At 54.7% G+C, this 20,464-nt stretch overlaps 1 protein-coding gene across 2 annotated transcripts in view; it reads right to left on the bottom strand.

The window, feature by feature from the left end:
* The window catches only part of ACAN (aggrecan), a 52,827-nt gene that overhangs the window by 20,627 nt on the left and 11,736 nt on the right, over positions 1 to 20,464 (bottom strand). For both annotated transcript variants that reach the window (XM_045572022.1, XM_045572023.1), the window contains exons 2-11: positions 14,082 to 14,161; positions 10,919 to 11,302; positions 9,984 to 10,158; positions 7,944 to 8,071; positions 6,961 to 7,254; positions 4,632 to 5,030; positions 3,104 to 3,278; positions 2,137 to 2,264; positions 769 to 1,062; positions 126 to 341 (exon numbers count right to left, since the gene is read on the bottom strand). In XM_045572022.1, the coding sequence (XP_045427978.1) occupies positions 126 to 341; positions 769 to 1,062; positions 2,137 to 2,264; positions 3,104 to 3,278; positions 4,632 to 5,030; positions 6,961 to 7,254; positions 7,944 to 8,071; positions 9,984 to 10,158; positions 10,919 to 11,302; positions 14,082 to 14,154 (2,266 nt within the window). In that variant the 5' untranslated portion in view covers positions 14,155 to 14,161. The remainder of the gene's footprint in view (positions 1 to 125; positions 342 to 768; positions 1,063 to 2,136; positions 2,265 to 3,103; positions 3,279 to 4,631; positions 5,031 to 6,960; positions 7,255 to 7,943; positions 8,072 to 9,983; positions 10,159 to 10,918; positions 11,303 to 14,081; positions 14,162 to 20,464) is intronic.

Genomic DNA, 20,464 nt, shown 5'->3' with positions numbered 1-20,464 from the left:
CAGCCCCACCCAATGAGGCTGCTGCTCCACTGAGTGTGAGAATCCTTCACCGGAACCCATCCTCCTTGAGGAAGGGGAGGCAGCCCACCAACTAGAGGAGTGTCGGGCCATGTGATTCCACTGACCTGGCAGCGGCAAGGTGCCCGCTGGGGTGTAGGCTCGCTCCTGTTCCGTGCGGTTTTCTGGCTCCGCGGTGAAGTCTGGGACGGCGGTGGTCTCCTCCCCAGAGGGGACAGCAGCCACGCCGGGCCCCACTTGGGGGGTGACCCAGTCCTCCACGTCTGAGGGCGGTGTGGGCGTGCCACCCCGATCTTCTCCTGGAGAGGGCGCAGGTGAGACACCTAGAGGGAATGTGGTGGTGAGGGTTCCTTTTTAGCAGGCTTCTTCCCCTTCCCCCATTTCCCCCCTGCTGGCCCTTCTTTAAAAAAATAAAATATTTTATTGATTTTTTTTACAGAGAAGAAGGAAGAGGGATAAGAGAGTTAGAAACATCGATGAGAGAGAGTCATCGATCAGCAGCCTCTTGCACACCCCCTACTGAGGATGTGCCCGCAACCAATGTCGATGGCCTTGACCGGAATCGAACCCGGGACCTTTCAGTCCGCAGGCCTATGCTCTTATCCACTGAGCCACACCGGTCTTGGCGACATTTTCTTTCTTGTTCTGATGGCCAGGGAGAGTGGACGGGGGCCAGCAGGCCTCAGCCCCGGGAGTCACCCCACTCCCCCAGGCAGAAGTGGGGGTCGGAGGAGAGGCGCGAACACCCACCTCGGAAGCAGAAGGCGTGGTGCCGGGACAGCGGGTCCAGGAGGCCCGTCTGGTTGGGGTAGAGGTAGACGGTCCTCACGCCGGGCTTGTCCCCTCCGCAGGCCGGCCGGGGGGTGACGATGGGGTAGCGGAGGCTGCGGTCGGCCAGCCAGCCGGCGTAGCACTTGTCCAGGCCGAAGCTCCAGGCGGCGTAGAGCTGGCCGGTGGAGGCGAGCGAGGCGTTGTGGGACTGGCAGAAGTCCACGGCCTCCTGGAAGGTGAACTGCTGCGGGCGTGTGACGAAGAACACCTCTCCTGGGGGGCAGAGGCAGGGGGCAGGGGTGACCCTCACGCCCACGGCCGGGGCTCCCTCCGCCCACACCCGCCCCCCAGCAGGGATGGGACACCTGCCACGGCAGGCACCGGTTAAACACCCTGTCCAGTCCAAATTTAAAATAAATATATATATTTTATTGATTTTTTACAGAGAGGAAGAGAGAGAGAGAGAGGGTGAGAAACATCGATGAGAGAGAAACATCGACCAGCTGCCTCCTGCACACCTCCTACTGGGGATGTGCCCGCAACCAAGGTACATGCCCTTGACCGGAATCGAACCTGGGACCCTTCAGTCTGCAGACCAACGCTTTATCCACTGGGCCAAACCAGCTAGGGCTTTATTTTTATTTTTTTATTTTTTAAATATATTTTATTTATTTTTTTTTACAGACAGGAAGAGAGAGGGATAGAGAGCTAGAAACATCGATGAGAGAGAAACATGGATCAGCTGCCTCCTGCACACCTCCTACTGGGGATGTGCCCGCAACCAAGGTACATGCCCTTGACCGGAATCGAACCTGGGACCTTTCAGTCCGCAGACTGATGCTCTATCCACTGAGCCACACCGGCTAGGGCTTTTATTTTATTTTATTTTTAACACTGCAGGACTTCTCAGAGTCTTTGCTTTGCTCATGGGCACTGGGACTCTCCAGGAGGCGGATGGTAGGTCGATATTTAAAAAATAATGGATGTAGCCGGGACCGGTGTGGCTCAGTGGATAGAGCGTCGGCTTGGGGACTGAAGGGCCCCGGGTTTGATTCCGGTCAAGGGCATGTACCTTGGTTGCGGGCATATCCCCAGTAAGGGTGTGCAAGAGGCAGCTGATCGATGACTCTCTCTCTCATCGATGTTTCTAACTCTCTCTTTCCCTTCCTCTCTGTACAAAATCAATAAAATCTATTTTTAAAAAAGAAAAAAAATATGGATTTATTTATCCTCAGACAAATGTGGGGGTGGGTGGATGATGGATTTCACCCTCCTTTTTGTGTGTGTGTGTCTCCCCAACAGCCCTCTGCCCCCCCGGGGCCCGCACGGTGAGAAGGAGCCCTGTACCTTCGAGCTTGCCCACGTAACAGTAGACATCATAGGTTTCCGACGGGGGGCGCACGCCGTAGGTCCGGACCCCGGGGCTGCTGTCCTTGTCGCCCACGCACGGGGTCCTCGGGCTCACAATGGGGTACCTGCGAAGGAGGAGGGGAGGGGAGATGAGGGCCTGCTCCGAGTTGGGGGATGCTGTGGGTCAGGCTGGCAGGCCAAGCTGTGGGGGACTCGGGCAGGCATTCAAACCAGGGAGAAGCATCTTATACTAGGCACAAGGTTTGGGGGACCCCCCCCCCCCCGGGGAATTACTGGCTTCAGAAGGGAGCCCCCACTGCATGGAATAGCATTGGGTCAAGTGGGAAGGGACTGGGAGAAATGACCTAGGACAGTGGTCGGCAAACTCCTTCGTCCACAGAGCCAAATATCAACAGGACAACAATCGAAATTTCTTTGGAGAGCCGCATGTTTAAACTGAAACTCCTTCTAACGCCACGTCTTCCAAATAGACTCGCCCAGGCCGTGGTATTTTGTGGAAGAGCCACACCCAAGGGGCCAAAGAGCCGATTGTGGCTCGCAAGCCGCGGTTTGCCGACCACTGACTTAAAAAAAACCCAAAAAACCCACCCATATTTTTACTGATTTCAGAGAGGAAGGCTGAGGGAGAGAGAGACATGGAAACATCGATGATGAGAGGGAATCGCTGATCGGCTGCCTCCTGCACGCCCCCTTCCTGGGGATCCAGCCCGCAACCCGGCCATGTGCCCTTGGCTGGAATCGAACCCAGGACCCTTCCGTCCGCAGGCTGCTGCTGACCTGGGACTGAATGCCCTCCTCTCTGAATATGCTTCCGTTCTGGGGGGAGCAATGAAGGGAGACGGTGCCCTCTCTGCCCTGGGTGCAGGGCCAGCTCGGCTGCCCTCGCCTGACCTCTCCAGGGTGGGTAGGGGCTGGGAGGGGGCCCGGCCGGCCCCTCACTCACCTCACGGTCTGGTCCTGCAGCCAGCCGGCGTCGCACTGCTCGTAGCCGGCTTCGTAGGCGGCCTGCAGCTGCTCGGGCGAGGCGATGACGGCACCGGTGCGCAGGCAGGCCTGCTGGGCCTCCGCGAAGGTCAGCGCGTAGCGGGCGGAGCCGGGCCGGTAGTGGAACACGACCCCTGGGAGAGAGGAGAGAAGGAGAGACAGAGTGAGCTCAGGGTGTGGGCCGGGCGCCATGACGCCGGTGCCCACACTGCCCAGATCTTAAGGCTTTGTGGGCGTGGAGGGAGCCCTTGATTCTTCAGGAAGGGCCTCCCTTCACCCCAGGCCATGTGGACAATGAAATTCAAATTCTATTTTATTTGATTTTATTATTATTATTATTTTTTAAAAAATATTTTTATTGATTTTTTACAGAGAGAAAGGGAGAGAGATAGAGAGCTAGAAACGTCGATGAGAGAGAAACACCGACCAGCTGCCTCTTGCACACCCCCTACAGGGGATGTGCCTGCAACCAACATACATGCCCCTGACCAGAATCGAACCTGCGACCTTTCAGTCTGCAGGCCGACGCTCTACCACTGAGCCAAACCGGTTTCGGCGTGATTTTATTATTATTTTTAAAAAATATATTTTATTGATTTTTTAAGAGAGGAAAGGAGAGGAATAGAGTTAGAAACATCGATGAGAGAGAATCATCGATCAGCTGCCTCCTGCACACCTCCTTCTGGGGATGTGCCTGCAACCAAGGTACATGCCCTTGACCGGAATCGAACCCGGGACCTTTCAGTCCACAGGCTGACGCTCTATCCACTGAGCCACACCGGTTTCGGCAAATCCTGGCTTCTTGAGGAATGGCCTCCCTTCAACCCCGCTTTCCGATCCTATCCCCAGCCATGTGGACAGTGAAATTCAAATTCTATATTATTTTTATTAAAAAAAAAATATTTGTATTGATTTCAGAGAGGAAGGGAGAGCAAGAGCGAGAGAGAAGCATCAACGAGGAGAGAAAAATCATTGATCGGCTGCCTCCTGCACGTCCCCTCCTAGGGATTGAGCCCATAAGCCGGGCATGTGCCCTTGACCGGAATCGAACCCGGGACCTTTCAGTCCACAGGCCGATGCTCTATCCACTGAGCCAAACTGGCTAGGGCTGGCCTATTTATTCCCCCCCCCCCTTCCTCCCTCCCTTCCTTAGTATATTTTATTGATTTTTTACAGAGAGGAATAGAGAGCAAGAAACATAGATGAGAGAGAAACATCGACCAGCTGCCTCCCGCACAGCCCCTCCCAGGAATGTGCCCGCAACCAAGGCACACGCCCTTGCCCGGAATCGAACCCGGGGACCCTTCAGTCTGCAGGCCGACGCTCTATCCACTGAACAACACTGGTTTCGGATGGCCTATTTCTTTATCTGACAAATAAGGAGGACTGAGAGGCGTGTCCCAGGTCCCATTGAGGGGAAGACACCCCCAGGCCAAGTTCTTTCCGTCTGGCGCCCCCCCCCACCCCCCTGAGGAGTGGGCACTTACCCCCTGGCAGTCGTGGCTGCCCGGGCACCTGGGCTTCTCCGGGGGCTGCCGTCACCTGCACCACCAGGTCCTCGCCGGTGAAGGGGCCCCGGCCCGGCGTGGATGCTCCGGGGAAGGCCCAGGGCCTGGAGGCCGCCCCGGTCCGGGTCTCAGCCTCGGGGAGGGCGGTGGCCTGGATGAGGGGCTCCCCGGGCTCGGGGGCCGTGGTGGGGGAGCCGCCGCCGCCGCCGCCGCCGAAGATGGGCCTCACCGTGAGGATCACGTTGCCCCGGGCCTCGCCCTCCGTGATGTTCCGGGGCAGAGGCAGCTCCACGTCGGGCCAGGTCACCGTCTGCACCGTGATGTCCTCCTCGCCGCCCGCCCCGAAGAAGTTCTCGGGGATGTCCATGAAGTCTTCACCTGGGGCGCGGGGACAGAGGCAGGCGTTAGCCGCGCCTCCCTCCCGGGGCTGAGAGAGGCGCCACCTCCTTCTCCCGCTAGGGGAGGAGAGCGCCTACTGGGTGCCTGGCACCTTCCTGAGGGAGGATAGCGCCTACTGGGTGCCTGGCACCTTGCTGAGGAAGGAAAGCGCCTACTGTGTGCCTGGCACCTTGCTGAGGAAGGAAAGCACCTACTGGGTGCCTGGCACCTTGCTGAGGGACGAAAGAGCCTACTGGGTGCCTGGCACCTTTTTGAGGGAGAAAGCACTTATTGTGTGCCTGGCACCTTGCTGAGGAAGGAAAGCGCCTACTGTGTGCCTGGCACCTTGCTGAGGAACGAAAGCACCTACTGGGTGCCTGGCACCTTGCTGAGGGAGAAAGCACCTACTGGGTGCCTGGCACCTTGCTGAGGGAGGGAAGCGCCTACTGGGTGCCTGGCACCTTGCTGAGGGAGGATAGCGCGTACTGTGTGCCTGGCACCTTGTGAAGGGAGGAAAGCGCCTACTGTGTGTCTGGCACATTTTTTTTTTTTTTTTAGAGCCTATCTTCCAAGTCTTTTTTATTCTTTTATATACATTTAAGTATAGTGAAAAAACAATGTCTACCATTGTCTTGTGAGTTTTTAAACTTCCCATCGATGGCATCATACTTGCATATCCTTCAACTTTCCATTTTCACTCCAGGTTGTTTCTGAGATTTATGTTTGCTGATAGACGTAGACCTAGTTTAATATTACATTGTACACCAGGACCATTTTCGATTCATCTATTGGTGGAGATTTCCTAAATTATAAACCATTAGTATAGTCAATGCTGCAAGGAATAGCTTTTCCAAGCTTCCTTGCGCACATGTGCAGGAGTCTCTCCACAGTCGTGTTTCCACAGATTTTGATGCCACGTGATGATGTGAAATTTCTTATTGTAAGCAGGCTGTATCTCATTGTGAACAGCTATATATGTGGGACTAACACCAACGTTTCCTTTGAAAGAGTCCTATCTTTTCTATGAATAATGACCTGATGTTACTTAATTTAAATCTATGGTCTTTTACATTGCTAGCTAGGCACCACTAAATTGATTTCTGGAGTGTCTGGCACCTTACTAAGGAGGGAAGCACCTACTATGTGCCTGGCACCATGCTGAGCCTATTCTGGGGTCCTTTGTCTATGTGGCTACTCGTGACTAGAGGCCCGGTGCATGAATTTGTGCACGGGTAGGGTCCCTCAGCCTGGCTGGTGATTGAGGCTGTCTTGCCCAGTTCCAATCGATTTGGGTCGATGGGGGCCAGTCGGCTTTGGAGGGATGAGGGAGGTTGGTTGCCAGCTGGGGAGGGACCGCAGGAGGGCTCCAGGGCGTGTCTGGCCCTTTGACCCAGTCCTGAATGGCCGGACCCCAGCAGCAAGCTAATCTACCAGTCAGAGCATCTGCCCCCTGGTGGTCAGTGCATGTCATAGCGACTGGTCGAGCGGTTGACCGAATGGTTGGACACTTAGCCTATTACGCTTTCATTATATAGGATGGACCATGCAGTTTCCAGATTGCAAAAGAACGCAGAGCTGTCATAGCATCAGATATTAACCAATCACCTCACAGCTCCAGCTTCTCTTCTGGGCCCATGCCAGCTGCCTGCTCACCTATTGGCTGAGCACCTTGCGGACCAGCCAATGGGGACAATGTAAAACTGCTGTCAAGGGAAACTGGGAAATCTGGCCTCAAGCCACTGTGCCTTAGCTCTCCTAGGAACCTGTGGAAACGGGTGCTGCTAAAACACGAGATTCAGGCGCCCCATGACCCCTTGAAGGGGTACAAAGCAACACCCCGTTCTCAGATCTCTCCCTCCGGGCCCCGCTTTTGCTGGCATGACTCCCTTCCCCGCCCCCCTCCCCTGACCACCAGCCCCCGTGGCCGCACCTGTGTAGCAGATGGCGTCGTAGCGGGACGAGGGGTCGGGGTAGCCCGTCTGGTTGGCGTGCAGGTACACGGTCCTCACGCCCAGCAGGTTGCCCCCGCAGTTGGGCCGGGCCTTGGAGATGGGGTAGCGCACGCTGCGGTCGGCCAGCCAGCCGGCGCTGCACATGTCCATGCCGCCCTGCCAGGCCAGGTACAGCTGGCCCGTGGTGGCCAGCCGGGCGCCCAGCCGCCGGCACTCGCTGGCGGCCTCCTGGAAGGTGAACTTCTCTGGAGACGTCGAGTAGAAGACCTCGCCTGTGGAGGACACGGCGGCGGGGTGAGGACCAGCCCCCGGCCCCCGGCCCCTGGCCCCTGGCCCCAGGAAGGCCCATGTGGTGCCTCCAGAACATTCTTATTTGAAAAAAATATATTTTACTGATTTTTTTTTTTTTTTTTTTACAGAGAGGAAGGGAGAGGGCTAGAGAGCTTGAAACATCAATGATGAGAGAAACATCGACCAGCTGCCTCCTGCACCCCCCCCACCGGGGATGTGCCCGCAACCAAGGTGCATGCCCTTGGCCGGAATCCAACCCGGGACCTTTCGGTCCACAGGCCGACACTCTATCCATTGAGCAAAAACCGGTTTCGGCGGTCCTAACTCTTTTAAGAAATTAAATTATATATATTATTGATTTTCTACAGAGAGGAAGGGAGAGGGAGAGCTAGAAACATCGATGAGAGAGAATCATCGATCAGCTGCCTCTTGCACACCCCTCACCGGGGATGTGCCCGCAGCCAAGGTACATGCCCTTGACCGGAATCGAACCCGGGACCTTTCAGTCTGCAGGCAGACGCTCTATCCACTGAGCCACACCGGTCCCGGCCCTCCCCCTTCTTCTGTCCGCCATGGCAGAGGGGGTCAAGTGGAGGGAGGTGTGAGGTCCCGAGTGCCAGCAGGGTGGAGGGGACAGGGAGGGGGGCGGTGGGAAGGGGCGGGTCCTCACCCTCCATCTCCTCGGCGAAGCAGTACACGTCGTAGGTCTCGTTGGTGTCGCGGATGCCGTAGGTCCTCACCCCGGGAAACTCGTCCTTGTCCCCGTAGCAGCCTTCCCGAGGGACGTGGATGGGGTACCTGCCAGGAGCCCAAGGCGGCGGGTGTCAGGGGGGACCGAGGGGGCGGTGCCCTTGTAGGCTCCTCCCTGAGAGGGAGGGAGCGGTGACTCATGGATGCGTTTGACGGCCGCGGGTCCAGCCTCTGACTGATGCCTGACTCCCCTTTGCACACGTGGTCTTTCTGCCCCTGCTGGGATGCCTCCCGCCACGGGGAGCTCACTACCTCGCACGTATGAATACCTACGATAATGCTGATCATCAGCAAGTCCTCTGTTTTACATTTTTATTTTATTTTATTATTTTTTAAAATATATTTTATTGATTTTACACAGAGAGGAATTGAGAGGATAGAGAGTTAGAAATGTCGATGAGAGAGAAACATCGATCAGCTGCCTCTTGCACACCCCCCACTGGGGATGTGCCCGCAACCAAGGTACGTGCCCTTGACTGGAATCGAACCTGGGACCTTTCGGTTCCCAGGCCAAAGCTCTATCCACTGAGCTAAACTGGTTTCGGCTTATTTTATTTTTTAAATATATTTTTAATTTTAACTTTCATTTCTGAGGATGTGTGGACTATTTGTTTTACAGGTGTTTTTTTCCCCGTAAATATATGTTATTGATTTTTTTTTTTTTTTTTTTTTTTTTTTTACAGAGAGAAGGGAGAGGGATAGAGAGTTAGAAACATCGATCAGCTGCCTCTTGCACACCCCCTACTGGGGATGTGCCTGCAACCAAGTTACATGCCCTTGATTGGAATCAAACCTGGGACTCTTCAGTCTGCAGGCTGACGCTCTATCCACTGAGCCAAACCAGCTAGGGCTGTTTTTATAGTTTTCTTGTCCGCTTTAATGAACTACATATTTTCATAGCTATTGGTGATTAGATTCGGCCCTTGACTGAATATTTATGGACACCAAACACATTCTCTCAGGGGCCTGCAAAGCTTTTCTGTTAAAGGCCAGAGGGCAAGTATTTTAAATTAAAAATAAGTTTTTATTATTTTTAAAAAATGTATTTTTATTGAGTTCAGAGAGGAAGGGAGAGGGAGAGAGAGATAGAAACATCAGTGATGAGAAAGAATCATGGATCGGCTGCCTCCTGCATGCCCCACACTGGGGATCAAGCCCGTAATCCAGGCATGCGCCCTTGACCGGAATAGAACCCAGGACCCTTCAGTCCGCAGGCTGATGCTCTATCCAATGAACCAAAGCAGCCAGGGCAAAATAATATTTTTAATGATTTTAGAGAGAGAGGAAGGGAGAGGGATAGAACTATCGATTGGTTGCCTCCTGCACGCCTCCTCTTGGGGATCAAGCCAGCATGTGTCCTGACTAGCAATCGAGCCGGTAACCTCTTGGTTCATGGGTCAGCACTCCACACTGAGCCATACTAGCAGGGCCAAATACACTGATTACGATGGTCTCTGAACGCATAATAATCTGGCCACTCAGTGTGTGTGTGTGTGTGTGTGTGTGTGTATTAGAGGCCCCGTGCATGAATTTGTGCATGGGTGGGGTCCGGCCAGCCTGACTAGGGGGAGGGGACATGAGCAGTTGGCTGGCCCACCTGCTGGTCGAACTCCTGATCGAGGGGACAATTTGCATATTAGCCTTTTATTCTATAGGATAGATACCACGTGGCCAGATGGTTATGCGTTCAGAGATCATCATCATCTGGCCCCTCAGTGTAGTTTACGTTCTGGAGAGACGATGATAGGCATGCCATTTGCTTAGAGAGAAAGTTCCTACAGAGCTAAGCTGCTTGCAGCCACTCCCTCCACGCAGACCTGGGATCGGTCCTCGGCTGCTGCCTGCAGAGCTGGCCAAGGCACCCCCCCCCCCCTCGGCTGGCCATGGTGTTGCTTGGGCACCAGCTCGGGGCTGGTCCCGGTTCCGGCCCACTGCCCACCCCACTCGGCCGGGGGCTCACCGGACGGTCTGGTCGGCCAGCCAGCCGGCGTCGCACTGGTGGAAGCCGTCCTCGTAGGCGGCCTGCAGCTGCTCGGGCGTGGCGATGATGGCGCTGTTCTGCAGGCAGGCCCGCTGCGCCCTGTCGAAGTCCAGGGTGTAGCGTGTGGAGATGGCTCTGTAGTGGAACACGATGCCTGCGAGACAGATGTGGGGGGGCCGGGGAGCGGGTCAGGCACGGCTGCCCCCCCAAACCGAGGCCCCCACCGCAGGACGGCTGGGGTCCCAGGGGCCTCCCGGTCAGCGGGTCCAGCCTCCGGCTGATGCCTGACTCCCCCTTCCACGCGTGGTTTTTCTGCCTCTGCTGGGATGCCTCCCGCCACGGGGAGCTCACTACCTCGCCCTTACGAACACCTACGATAATTCTGGATCATCAGAAAGTTCCTTGTTTAGCTGAATCCGGTGTGGCTCAGTGGATAGAGCGTCGGACTGCGGACTCAAGGGTCCCAGGTTCAGTTCCAGTCAGGGGCATGTACCTTGGTTGCGGGCACATTCCCAGTAGGGGGTGTGCAAGAGGCAGCTGGTCGATGTTTCTCTTTCATCGACATTTCTAACTTTCTTTCTCTCTCCTTTCCTCTCTGTAAAAAATCAATAAAATATATTAAAAAAAAAAAAGAGATCAACCGAAGGACTTGTATACATGCATAAAAGTACAACCAATGGACACAAAACTCTGGGGAGGGAGGGTATGCATGGGGGGAGGGCAATGTAAAATACGTACACAGATAATTATTTAATAAAAAAAAAAGGGGGGGGAAAAAACAGCAACGAAAAACATACTTAAACATACCCCGCAAAGCCCAGGTGACTGAGGTGCACACGCGCGGAGAGGGGGGAGGAGCTGGGATTTGAGATGGGGGGGTGGGGACAGAGGGGGCCGGACGGGAGGACGCTCACCTTTGACCAGGACCTCCACGGTGGCCTCGCCGTCCTCGATGCCGTGCGTGACCTCGCAGCGGTAGACCCCGGAGTCGTTGGAGCGCAGGTTCTGGAGCTCCAGGGTGGCGTCGCTGGGGATGGCGGGGTAGTTGGGCAGCGAGACCTTGTCCTGGAAGGCGGCGGGCACCCGCACCTGCCCGTCCGTGGCCACCAGCAGCACCGTCTCCTTCTCCTCGGAGACGCGGCTCCACTTGATTCTCGGGGTGAGCGGGGCCGTGGCGGGCGCCGTGGTCACGGGGTGCACGGGGTCCATGAAGTAGCAGGGGATGGTGAGCGAGGTGCCCAGCAGGACCCGCAGCGGGGACGGCTCTGGGATGCTGACACTCAGCGAGTTGTCAGGGACTGTTGGGGGGGAGGGGGCGGGAGGGGGGGGGGGGGGGGACAGACAGACCAGTTAGTGCCCACACAGGACCACCTGGGCCGCACAGAATTCCCAGAAACCCTTGCAACACCCTTCGCAGAGACCCCTGGTGTCTGCACCTCAGGGCAGGAACTACGGGGCCAGAAAAGGGGTTGCCAAGGAGGAGGGCAAGGGGGGGACTTCAGGGTCAAAACCACTTCTCCGGCTCGGCCAGTGTTGCTCAGTGGGTAGAGCGTCGGCCTGTGGACTGAAGGGGCCTGGGTTCGATTCCCGTCAAGGGCACATGCTTGGGGGCTTGATCCCCAGTGTGGGGCGTGCAGGAGGCAGCCGATCCAGGATTCTCTCTCACCATTGATGCTTCTATCTCTCTTCCTCTCTGAAATCACTAAAAGTATATTTGGGGGGTGGGGGGAGGGAGGAAGGCCATCTGTTTCTCAAACGAAGGTGCCTTAGGGAATGCCAAGCCACCGGATAAACAGGAACCCACTTCCTGGAGTGACAGCTTGATTGCAAGACTTGGAGAAAAGTTATTTGGGGGCAGAAACATCGTTATGGGGGAGGAAAAAAAATCCACAAAACGTCAGAGATGTGCCTCTCAGTGTGAGGTCAGCCTTGGGCTTTACCCCGGCTTTGCCAGCAGACAACTCATTGTCTTCTGCTGTGGGGGAAGCATCGGAGGAGATCAGACATTTAAGTCTGCAAAGAGGTCGGGGTGAGCTATGCTCAGACTCCATAAAAACTCAGAAGAGTGCCGAAACCGGTTTGGCTCAGTGGATAGAGCGTCGGCCTGCAGACTGAAGGGCCCCAGGTTCGATTCCGGTCAAGGGCATGGACCTGGGTTGCGGGCACCTCCCCAGTAGGGCATGTGCAGGAGGCAGCTGGTGGATGTTTCTCTCCCATCGATGTTTCTAGCTCTCTATCCCTCTCCCTTCCTCTCTGTATAAAATCAGTAAAATATATTTAAAAACACACACACACACACACACACACACAAAAACCTCAGAGAGTCCTGGACCATGTGGCTCAGATGGTTGAGCGTCATCCCATACGCACTGAGAGGTCGCCGGTTCGATTCCCAGCCAGGGTACATGTCTGGGTTTCGGGCTCCATCCCCAGTAGGGGGCGTGCAGGAGGCAGCTTATCCTCTCCCTCTCTCTCTCTCTCTCCCTCTCTCTCTCTCTCTCTCTCTCCTTAAAAAAAGAAATCACAGAGAGAATTCACGGTGAAGCTGCTGTGGTTCACCAAGCCCCGTTAGAAGTCAAGGTCATCCTGGAACAGGACTGCAAACAGCTTTGGGGAAAAACGGCCCCTTTCATGGCGAATCCCAGCGTTAGGGGACCTTTCCCCCCCGCCAATCCCTCCAGGACAGGCTGCGGGGTGGACGTAAAAATGCTTCAGATACTTGTGGGTGAGAGGTACATACCAGCGCAGGGAACAGGGGAGCCAAAAATGTTTGGGTCCAGCCCTAACCTTTTGGTGTCCTGGGCAGTCACCACCGGGCCCCTCGGCAACAAACCTCTCTTTGAAGGTCCACAGCCCAGCGGGTTTGAGAGGGGCCAGGCTGAGGAGCGGGGGGCCCGGCTCTGCCCTATTTATTTATTTATTTATTTATTAAATATATTTTATTGATTTTTTACAGAGAGGAAAGGAGAGAGACAGAGAGCCAGAAACATCGACCAGCTGCCCCCTGCACACTCCCCACCGGGGATGTGCCCGCAATCAAGGTACATGCCCTTGACCTGAATCGAGCCTGGGACCCTTCAGTCTGCAGAATGACGCTCTTCCACTGAGCCAAACTGGTTTCGGCTGGCTCTGCCCTTTTTAAAGCTCTCCACCGTACCCCCCCAGGGAATGGGCATGGACCTGTGTGGGCACCCCTGCCCTCCCTGTGGGTTCCCGCCAGGGGCTGCGTCTCTGTGGGTCTCAGGGCAAGAGGACACGGGGAGACCCTGGGTCTAAGGTATTTAAGCTTTTTAAGATCGCTCAATAGAACACATTCTAGCCGGAACCGGTGTGGCTCAGTGGATAGAGCGTCGGCCTGCGGACCGAAAGGTCCCGGGTTCGATTCCGGTCAAGGGCATGGACCTCGGTTGCGGGCACATCCCCAGTGGGGGGTGTGCAGGAGGCAGCTGATCCATGTTTCTCTCTCATCGATGTTTCTAACTCTCTCTCCCTCTCTCATCCTCTCTGTAAAAATCAATAAAATATATGTTAAAAAATTGTGGCTCTCCAAAGAAATGCCGATCGTTGTGCGGTGGATATCTGGCTCTGTGGACTGATGAGTTTGCCGACCACCGGCCTGGGGCTTCTCTCTGTGTCTCAGGCCATTTTCTCTGTGGCCACAGCCCGTCCTTCCCTGGCAGCCTTTTCTCTTTGGGCTCCTCAAGGGCCCCGATCCCAAACTCCATGTGCAAGCAATTCTAGGGGAGACCCCTGGAGGGGGTCCTGGGAAGGTGGGCACCTGCCTGGTCGCCCCACGCCCCCCCCTGCAGCTGTCCATCCCAGAGGGCACCTGGACGCATGCGTGTGCTCCCCAGTGTGGGGCATGCAGGAGGCAGCCGATCCATGATTTTCTCTCATCATTGATGTTTCTCTCTCTCTCCCTCTCTCTTCCTCTGTCACTGCGGTGGGCTTCAATGATACAGAAAAGAGGGAGGGCTGGGGGGAAAAGGCCAGGATGTGGGGGGCTCTATCTCTGGGACCAGCAGCAACACGGGGCTCAGGACCGGAGGGATGGGACCGGCGTGCGCATGTCCTCACCTGAGACTTGTATGGAGATGGCGGCGGCGGCCGTGACCCTGAGGGTCACCAACAGGAGGAGTAAAGTGGTCATAGTTCACCTGGAAGAGGGGAGGCGGGAGGGTTATTTGGGGGTTCAGACGCAGGGAGGCCGAGGAGGGACACAGGATACGCGAAGAGAAACGTCACATGTGCCCGAGGCTGTCTGCTGGTCACCCCCCACCCCCCTGCCCCTTTGCACGGACCTGCACTGGCACCTGCCCCGCCCTCCTCTCCAGTCCGTGAGCAATTGGCACACGCCCTGGCTGGTGTGGCTCAGTGGATAGCGTGAAGGCCTGTGGACCCGAAGGGTCCCGGGTTTGATTCCGGTCAAGGGCACACGCCCGGGTTGTGGGCTCCATCCCCAGTAGGGGGTGTGCAGGAGGCAGCCGATCCATGATTCTCTCTCATCGTGGAAGTTTCTCTCTCTCTCTCTCTCCCTCTCTCTTCCTCTCTGAAATCAATAAGAATATATGCTAAGTGGCCACATGATGATGATCTTTGAACGGATAATAATCTGGTCACTCTCTCTGTGTGTGTACACACACACATATATATATTAGAGGCCCGGTGCATGAATTCGTGCATGGGTGGGGTCCGGCCAGCCTGGCCAGGGGGAGGGGACATGGGCGGTTGCCCGGCCTGCCTGCTGGTCGAACTCCTGGTCGAGGGGACAATTTGCATATTAGCCTTTTATTCTATAGGATTTACACGGAGTGGCCAGATGAGTATGGGTTCAGAGATGATAATCATCTGGCCACTCCGTGTGTCATAAAAAACAGACATGTTTGCAGCACAGACAATCCACAGGGAGAGAGGAAGCCTTGAAGGGGATGGCCGACCTGCAGCTAAAGACAAGGATGGAGTTCACCCAGCTGAGCCTGTCAGAACCCTATGGCCCAGCAGGTGGCGCTGCTGGCTCAGTCACTGTCGGATGGGGCTGGGCGGATTCCTGTCCAACTGAGGTTCCCATCTAGTCTGGGTACCCATCCCAGGGACGTATGGGGGCGCTGTGGGCAGGACCCAGGACTCTGAGGGACCCTCTTGGGTGTCAACCTTTCTGGGCTGTTTTTTTTTTTTTTTTTTTTTTTTTTTAGTTTTTCAAGAAATATTTTTATTGGTTTCAGAGGAAGGGAGAGGTAGAAACATCAATGATGAGAGAGAATCAGCTGCCTCCTGCATGCTCCTGCAACCTGGGCAGGTGCCCTGCCTGGGAATCGAACCGTGACCTCCTGGTTCCAAGGTCTACGCTAACCACTGAGCACACGAGCCAGACGGGCCTGTTGTTTGAGTGACCTTCCCTTCACGATCTGAGTGCTCCAGGGGGCACTGAGATGGACGTGGGAGGTGTGTCTCCCTCACAGGGCAGGAAGTCTAGGAAACCCCAAAGCCCTAAGACACAGCCCCCTCACACTCCTCCTTGGGACTTTGTTCCTTAGATTAGGGGTGTCGAACTCAATCAGAGAAGGGGCCAAAATCTAAAATCCAGCCTAAATCGCGGGCTGAACGGTTTACTGAACAGTCATAAACTGTCATTGTGATGGAAACACAGCGGAGTGCAGTGATGACAGCGCGGTGCGGGCCACATTGCAAGGCCTGGCGGGACGGATTTGGCCCGCGGGCCTTGTGTTTGACACATGTGCCTTAGATGCTGCCCTAAAAAAAACCCACTCAAAAGGCCAAAACCAGTTTGGCTCAGTGGATAGAGCGTCGGCCTGCGGACTCAAGGGTCCCGGGTTCGATTCCGGTCAAGAGCATGTACCTTGGTTGCAGGCACATCCCCGGTGGGGGGGAGGGGGGTGCAGGAGGCAGCTGGTCGATGTTTCTCTCTCATCGATGTTTCTGGCTCTCTATCCCTCTCCCTTCCTCTCTGTAAAAAAAAAAAAATCAATAAAATATATTAAAAAACAAAACACATCAAAAACCACACAAAAAACTGGGGCTCCAGATTCTGGCTCCGAGAGGGGCTGCCATGGTCTCACGTGACCAGTCACAGCTGGAAAGCAGCCCCTTGGGGGACCCCAAGGGGAGGGGGCGAGATGTGTGGGCTCCTGCCTCAGGGATCCGTGTCCAGCCAGACACAAGGCCCGCCTGTCTGTCCGTCCTGCCTCGGAACGCCCTTCCCGGGCCGCGGCGAGTATGTTTTCGGAGCCGTGTCTCTCCCCTCGCTGCAGACAAGCTCGGCATTGTCCTGGACGCTGTGGTTCTGGGGGCCGTGGGCCGGCTCTGAGTCCCACCCCAGGTCTCCTCGACCAGCCATGAAAAGGGTGGGGATATGTGTGTGTGTGAGTGTGAGTGTGTGTGTGTGTGTGTGTGTGTGTGTGGAGTGGGCAGCAAAACTAATTTTATTTCTTCTTTTTTTTTTTAAAGACAAACTCGGGGATAGAAATACCGCCGGTAAATAGGCCCACGCGCATGTGTGTGTGTGTGTGTGTGTGTGTGTGTGTGTGTGTCTGTGTGTGTGTGTGTGTTTTCTTCGCTGTAAGGAAAACAGGGAGACATTCCATTCTGTCCGGGTTCCAAGCGTCGCCAGGACTCTGCCAGGCCACCGTGCGGGACGTGGGGAGGGGAGGGTGCACCCGGGCGGAGGGAGGGGAGAGGGGGTGCCTGGTATTTGAATGCTGCTGCGTGAGGCTGTTGGGGGGGGCGGGGAGGGAAGAGAGAGAGAGAGACCCAGAGCTAGGAACAGGGAAATCCTTCCCTTCCTCATCAGTAGACTCTGTGCCGTATTGCCAACCTGGCCTGAGCCTTGGCCTTTATTCCATCAAATTATGGGACTGGCCCTGGCAAGTGTGGCTCAGTGGATAGAGCGTTGGCCCCGTGGACTGAAGGGTCCCGGGTTCAATTCCAGTCAAGGGCACAGACCTCGGTTGTGGGCCCCATCCCTGGCCCTGGTCTAGGGGTGTGTGGGAGGCAGCAAAAGTGATGTGTCTCTTTCACATCGATGCTTTTCCCACATAACACAGTGGATCAAATGACTTAAAAAAAAAAAATATATATATATATATAAAATTGATTTTTTTATAGAGAGGAAGGGAGAGAGATAGAGAGTTAGAAACATCAATGAGAGTCATCGATCAACTGCCTCTTGCACGCCCCCCACTGTGGATGTGCCCGCAACCAAGGTACGTACCGTTGACTGGAATCAAACCTGGGACCCTTCAGTCTGCAGGCCGAAGTTCTATCCACTGAGCCACACTGGTTTCAGCTTAAATGACTTTTTAATTTTGTTTTTTAAAACCTCACCCGAGGATATTTTCCCATTGATGTTTAGGGAGAATGGAAGAGAGAGGGAGAGACAGAGAGAAACATCGATGTGAGAGAAACACATCGATGGGTTGCCTCCTGCACATGCCTCGACCGGGGAGGAGCCTGCAACCAGGGCTTAATGGCTTTTTTCCTGTTCCTCCAGTAGTGAGGTCTATGGGGTTTTGCAGTCACAACCTCCCTGCCAGGGACCATGCCCTTATGGCTGAGGTCTTCTGATTGAGAGGAAGGTGTTCAATCCTTCCCAAGGAGGCCCATGCCAGGACTGGGCAGCTCTCACTGTGCTCAAGGTTTTCCAAGATCGCCTGGCCGGCGTGGCTCATGGTTGAGCATCCACCTATGAACCAGGAGGTCACAGTTTGATTCCAGGTCAGGGTATATGGTCAGGTTGTGGGCTTGATCCACAGTAGGGGACAGCCGATCCACGGTTCCCCCTCGTCACTGATGTTTCTCTCTCTCTCTCTCTCTCTCTCTCTCTCTCTCTCTCTCTCTCTCTCTCTCTCCTGCTCCCTCTCCTGTCCTCTCTGAATCCATAAAAAAGATATTTAAAAATCCTATATAATAAAAGGCTAATATGCAAATCAACCCAACGGCAGAATGACTGGTTGCTATGACGTGCACTGACCACTAGGGGGCAGAAGCTCAACGCAGGAGCAGTGGGTGGAGCCTCTTTTGCCTTCGTGGCAGCACTGAGGAACCCTCGAGGGATGCCTGACTGCGGGGAGCGGGCCTAAGCTGGCAGGCGGACATCCCCCAAAGGGTCCCACACTGTGAGAGGGAGCAGGCCTCCTCCCCGCAGTGCACAAATGTGGGACACCAGGCCTCAAGTAATAAAAAAAAATAAAAATAAAAATAAAAAATAATAAAATAAAATAAATAAAAAATAAAATAAACAAAATAAAGTAAAATAAAGTAAAATAAAATAAAAATAAATAAATAAAAATAGGATAAGATAAAATAATATAAAAAATAAAAATAAAATAAACAAAATAAGTAAAATAAACAAAATAAAGTAAAATAAATAAACAAAATAAAGTAAAATAAAATAAAAAATAATAAAATTAAATTAAAAAAAAATAAAATAAAGTAAATAAAATAAAATGGGCCCTGGAGAACGGGCACAAAGCAGCCCACACACCTTTGGTGCTGGGGACCTGGGAGGGGAGGATCCTGGTTGTCACCCCACGCGGTGCACATGGACCGTGACCTTCCCACAGTCCCGTGTGGGGCTGGCACGCCGGCATACCTCCACACAGCCGTGCACAGCGTCACAAGCCAGCGGTACGCTCGCTTCTCCGGCTGAGATGGACTGACTGCCTCAGCCTGGCCGGTGTGGCTCACCGTGTACTACTGGGAGGAAGCAGTACTAAGTAAAGAAAAGGCCTGGGGGAACAGCCCTGGGGACCCCTCTGTTTCCATCAGATGCAGCCTCACTGCCCAGGGACCGTGCTGTCCTCCACGAGGCCCAGGGGTCACGGGAGCTGCCCCTGGAACCGAGGCTGGTTTGCTGGTCTCCAAGCCGGCAGGGCAGGGCAGGGCAGGGCAGGGCCACGGTCGCCTCCAGGGCACGCTCCGGCCTGCAGTGCAGACGCAGCCAGTGTTTGCCGGGAAGTGAACAGAAGCGCCCCCCTCTGATCTGACACTGCAGGGCTCCTGTGTCCTTAGCAGGCCCTGCCTCTGGCTTCTAACTGCTTCTACCAGCTATTTTTAAAAAAAATATATTTTATTGATTTTTCACAGAGAGGAAGGGCGAGGAATAGAGAGTTAGAAACATTGATGAGAGAGAAGCATCGATCAGCTGCCTCCTGCACGCCCCCTACTGAGGATTGAGCCCGAAACCAGGGTATGTGCCCTGACAGGGATTCGAACTGGTGACCTCTTGGTTCCTGGGTCGACACTCAACCACTGAGCCATACCAGCCAGACTAATTGCTCCTAGTACTAATTTATTTATTTAAAAATTATTTACTTGTTTATTTACTAGTTCTTTACTGTTGAGAGTATTACATATGTCTGCTTTTCCCTCCATTGACCTTACCCCAGCACAGGCCTCATCCTGGATCGCCCCAATCCATGGATTATGCTTATATGCATGCATCCAAGTCCTTTGGTTGATCTCTTACTGCCCCCCCCCCCCCCCCCCATCCCACCTGCCTTCCCTCTGAGGTTTGACCGTCAGTTTGGCACTTCTATATTTCCTAGATCTAATTTAATTTTTTAAAATTATATTTTTTATTGCTTTTTTTACAGAGAGGAAGGGAGAGGATAGAGAGTTAGAAACAGCGATCGGCTGCCTCCTGCACACACCCTACTGAAAGGTCCCGGGTTCGAGTCTGGCCAAGGGTATGTATCTTGGTTGTGGGCACATCCCCAATAGGGGGTGTGCAGGAGACAGCTGATCAATGCTCCTCTCTCATCGATGTTTCTAACTCTCCCTCCCTCTTTGTAAAAAAAATCAACAAAATATATTTAAAAAAAAAAAAAAAGCAAGAAAAATATTAATAAAAAAATAAAAGCGGAGGGCTACGTGGCAGGATGGACAGCCCCTGAGTCACTCACCAGGGTCGTTAGCTTTGCCCCGTTTCTCTCGGTGGAAAAAAACCCCGGTCCTGGGACCGGCCCCTTCCTGTTCCCAGCCCTCCGTGCCAGCCCGGGCACTTGGAGATTTTCTCGAATTAATTTCAGACGCTGTGTAAATATTGGACCTGGGGTTTTGGAAACACGCGTCTTTCAGCCCAAATTTTCCATCGGGCGCGAGCACCTTTCCCGGGGCGGGGATCTGGGCCCGGAGCCCGGTTTCTCCACTCGGCGCTGCCCGCCGGCCCCGTGGGCAGAGAGCTCCTTCCTGCAGGGACTTGGGGAGGGGCTGGGACCCAGAGGGACGCCTCGGTGGCAGGAAAGGGGTGCAGGTCAAACTCTGCCAAGGAAAGAGGCATAGGGCAGGGCCAGGAGATGCCAGGCCCGGAGCCCCCAGTTCTCCTTTCCCAGGGGACCCCCGAGGACGGCGCTTACTGGTGTGACAGCCCATCGGGAAGCTCGCCTGAGCTGTGCAGGCCAGGGTTTTCACGGGGGGGGGGGGGGGGGGGGGGAGGGGTGAGG

Source organism: Pipistrellus kuhlii, unplaced genomic scaffold, assembly GCF_014108245.1.
Source record: "Pipistrellus kuhlii isolate mPipKuh1 unplaced genomic scaffold, mPipKuh1.p scaffold_m20_p_42, whole genome shotgun sequence".
Taxonomy (NCBI): domain Eukaryota; kingdom Metazoa; phylum Chordata; class Mammalia; order Chiroptera; family Vespertilionidae; genus Pipistrellus; species Pipistrellus kuhlii.
Note: the sequence above shows the minus strand (reverse complement) of the source record. Positions and strands in the feature narration are given on the sequence as shown.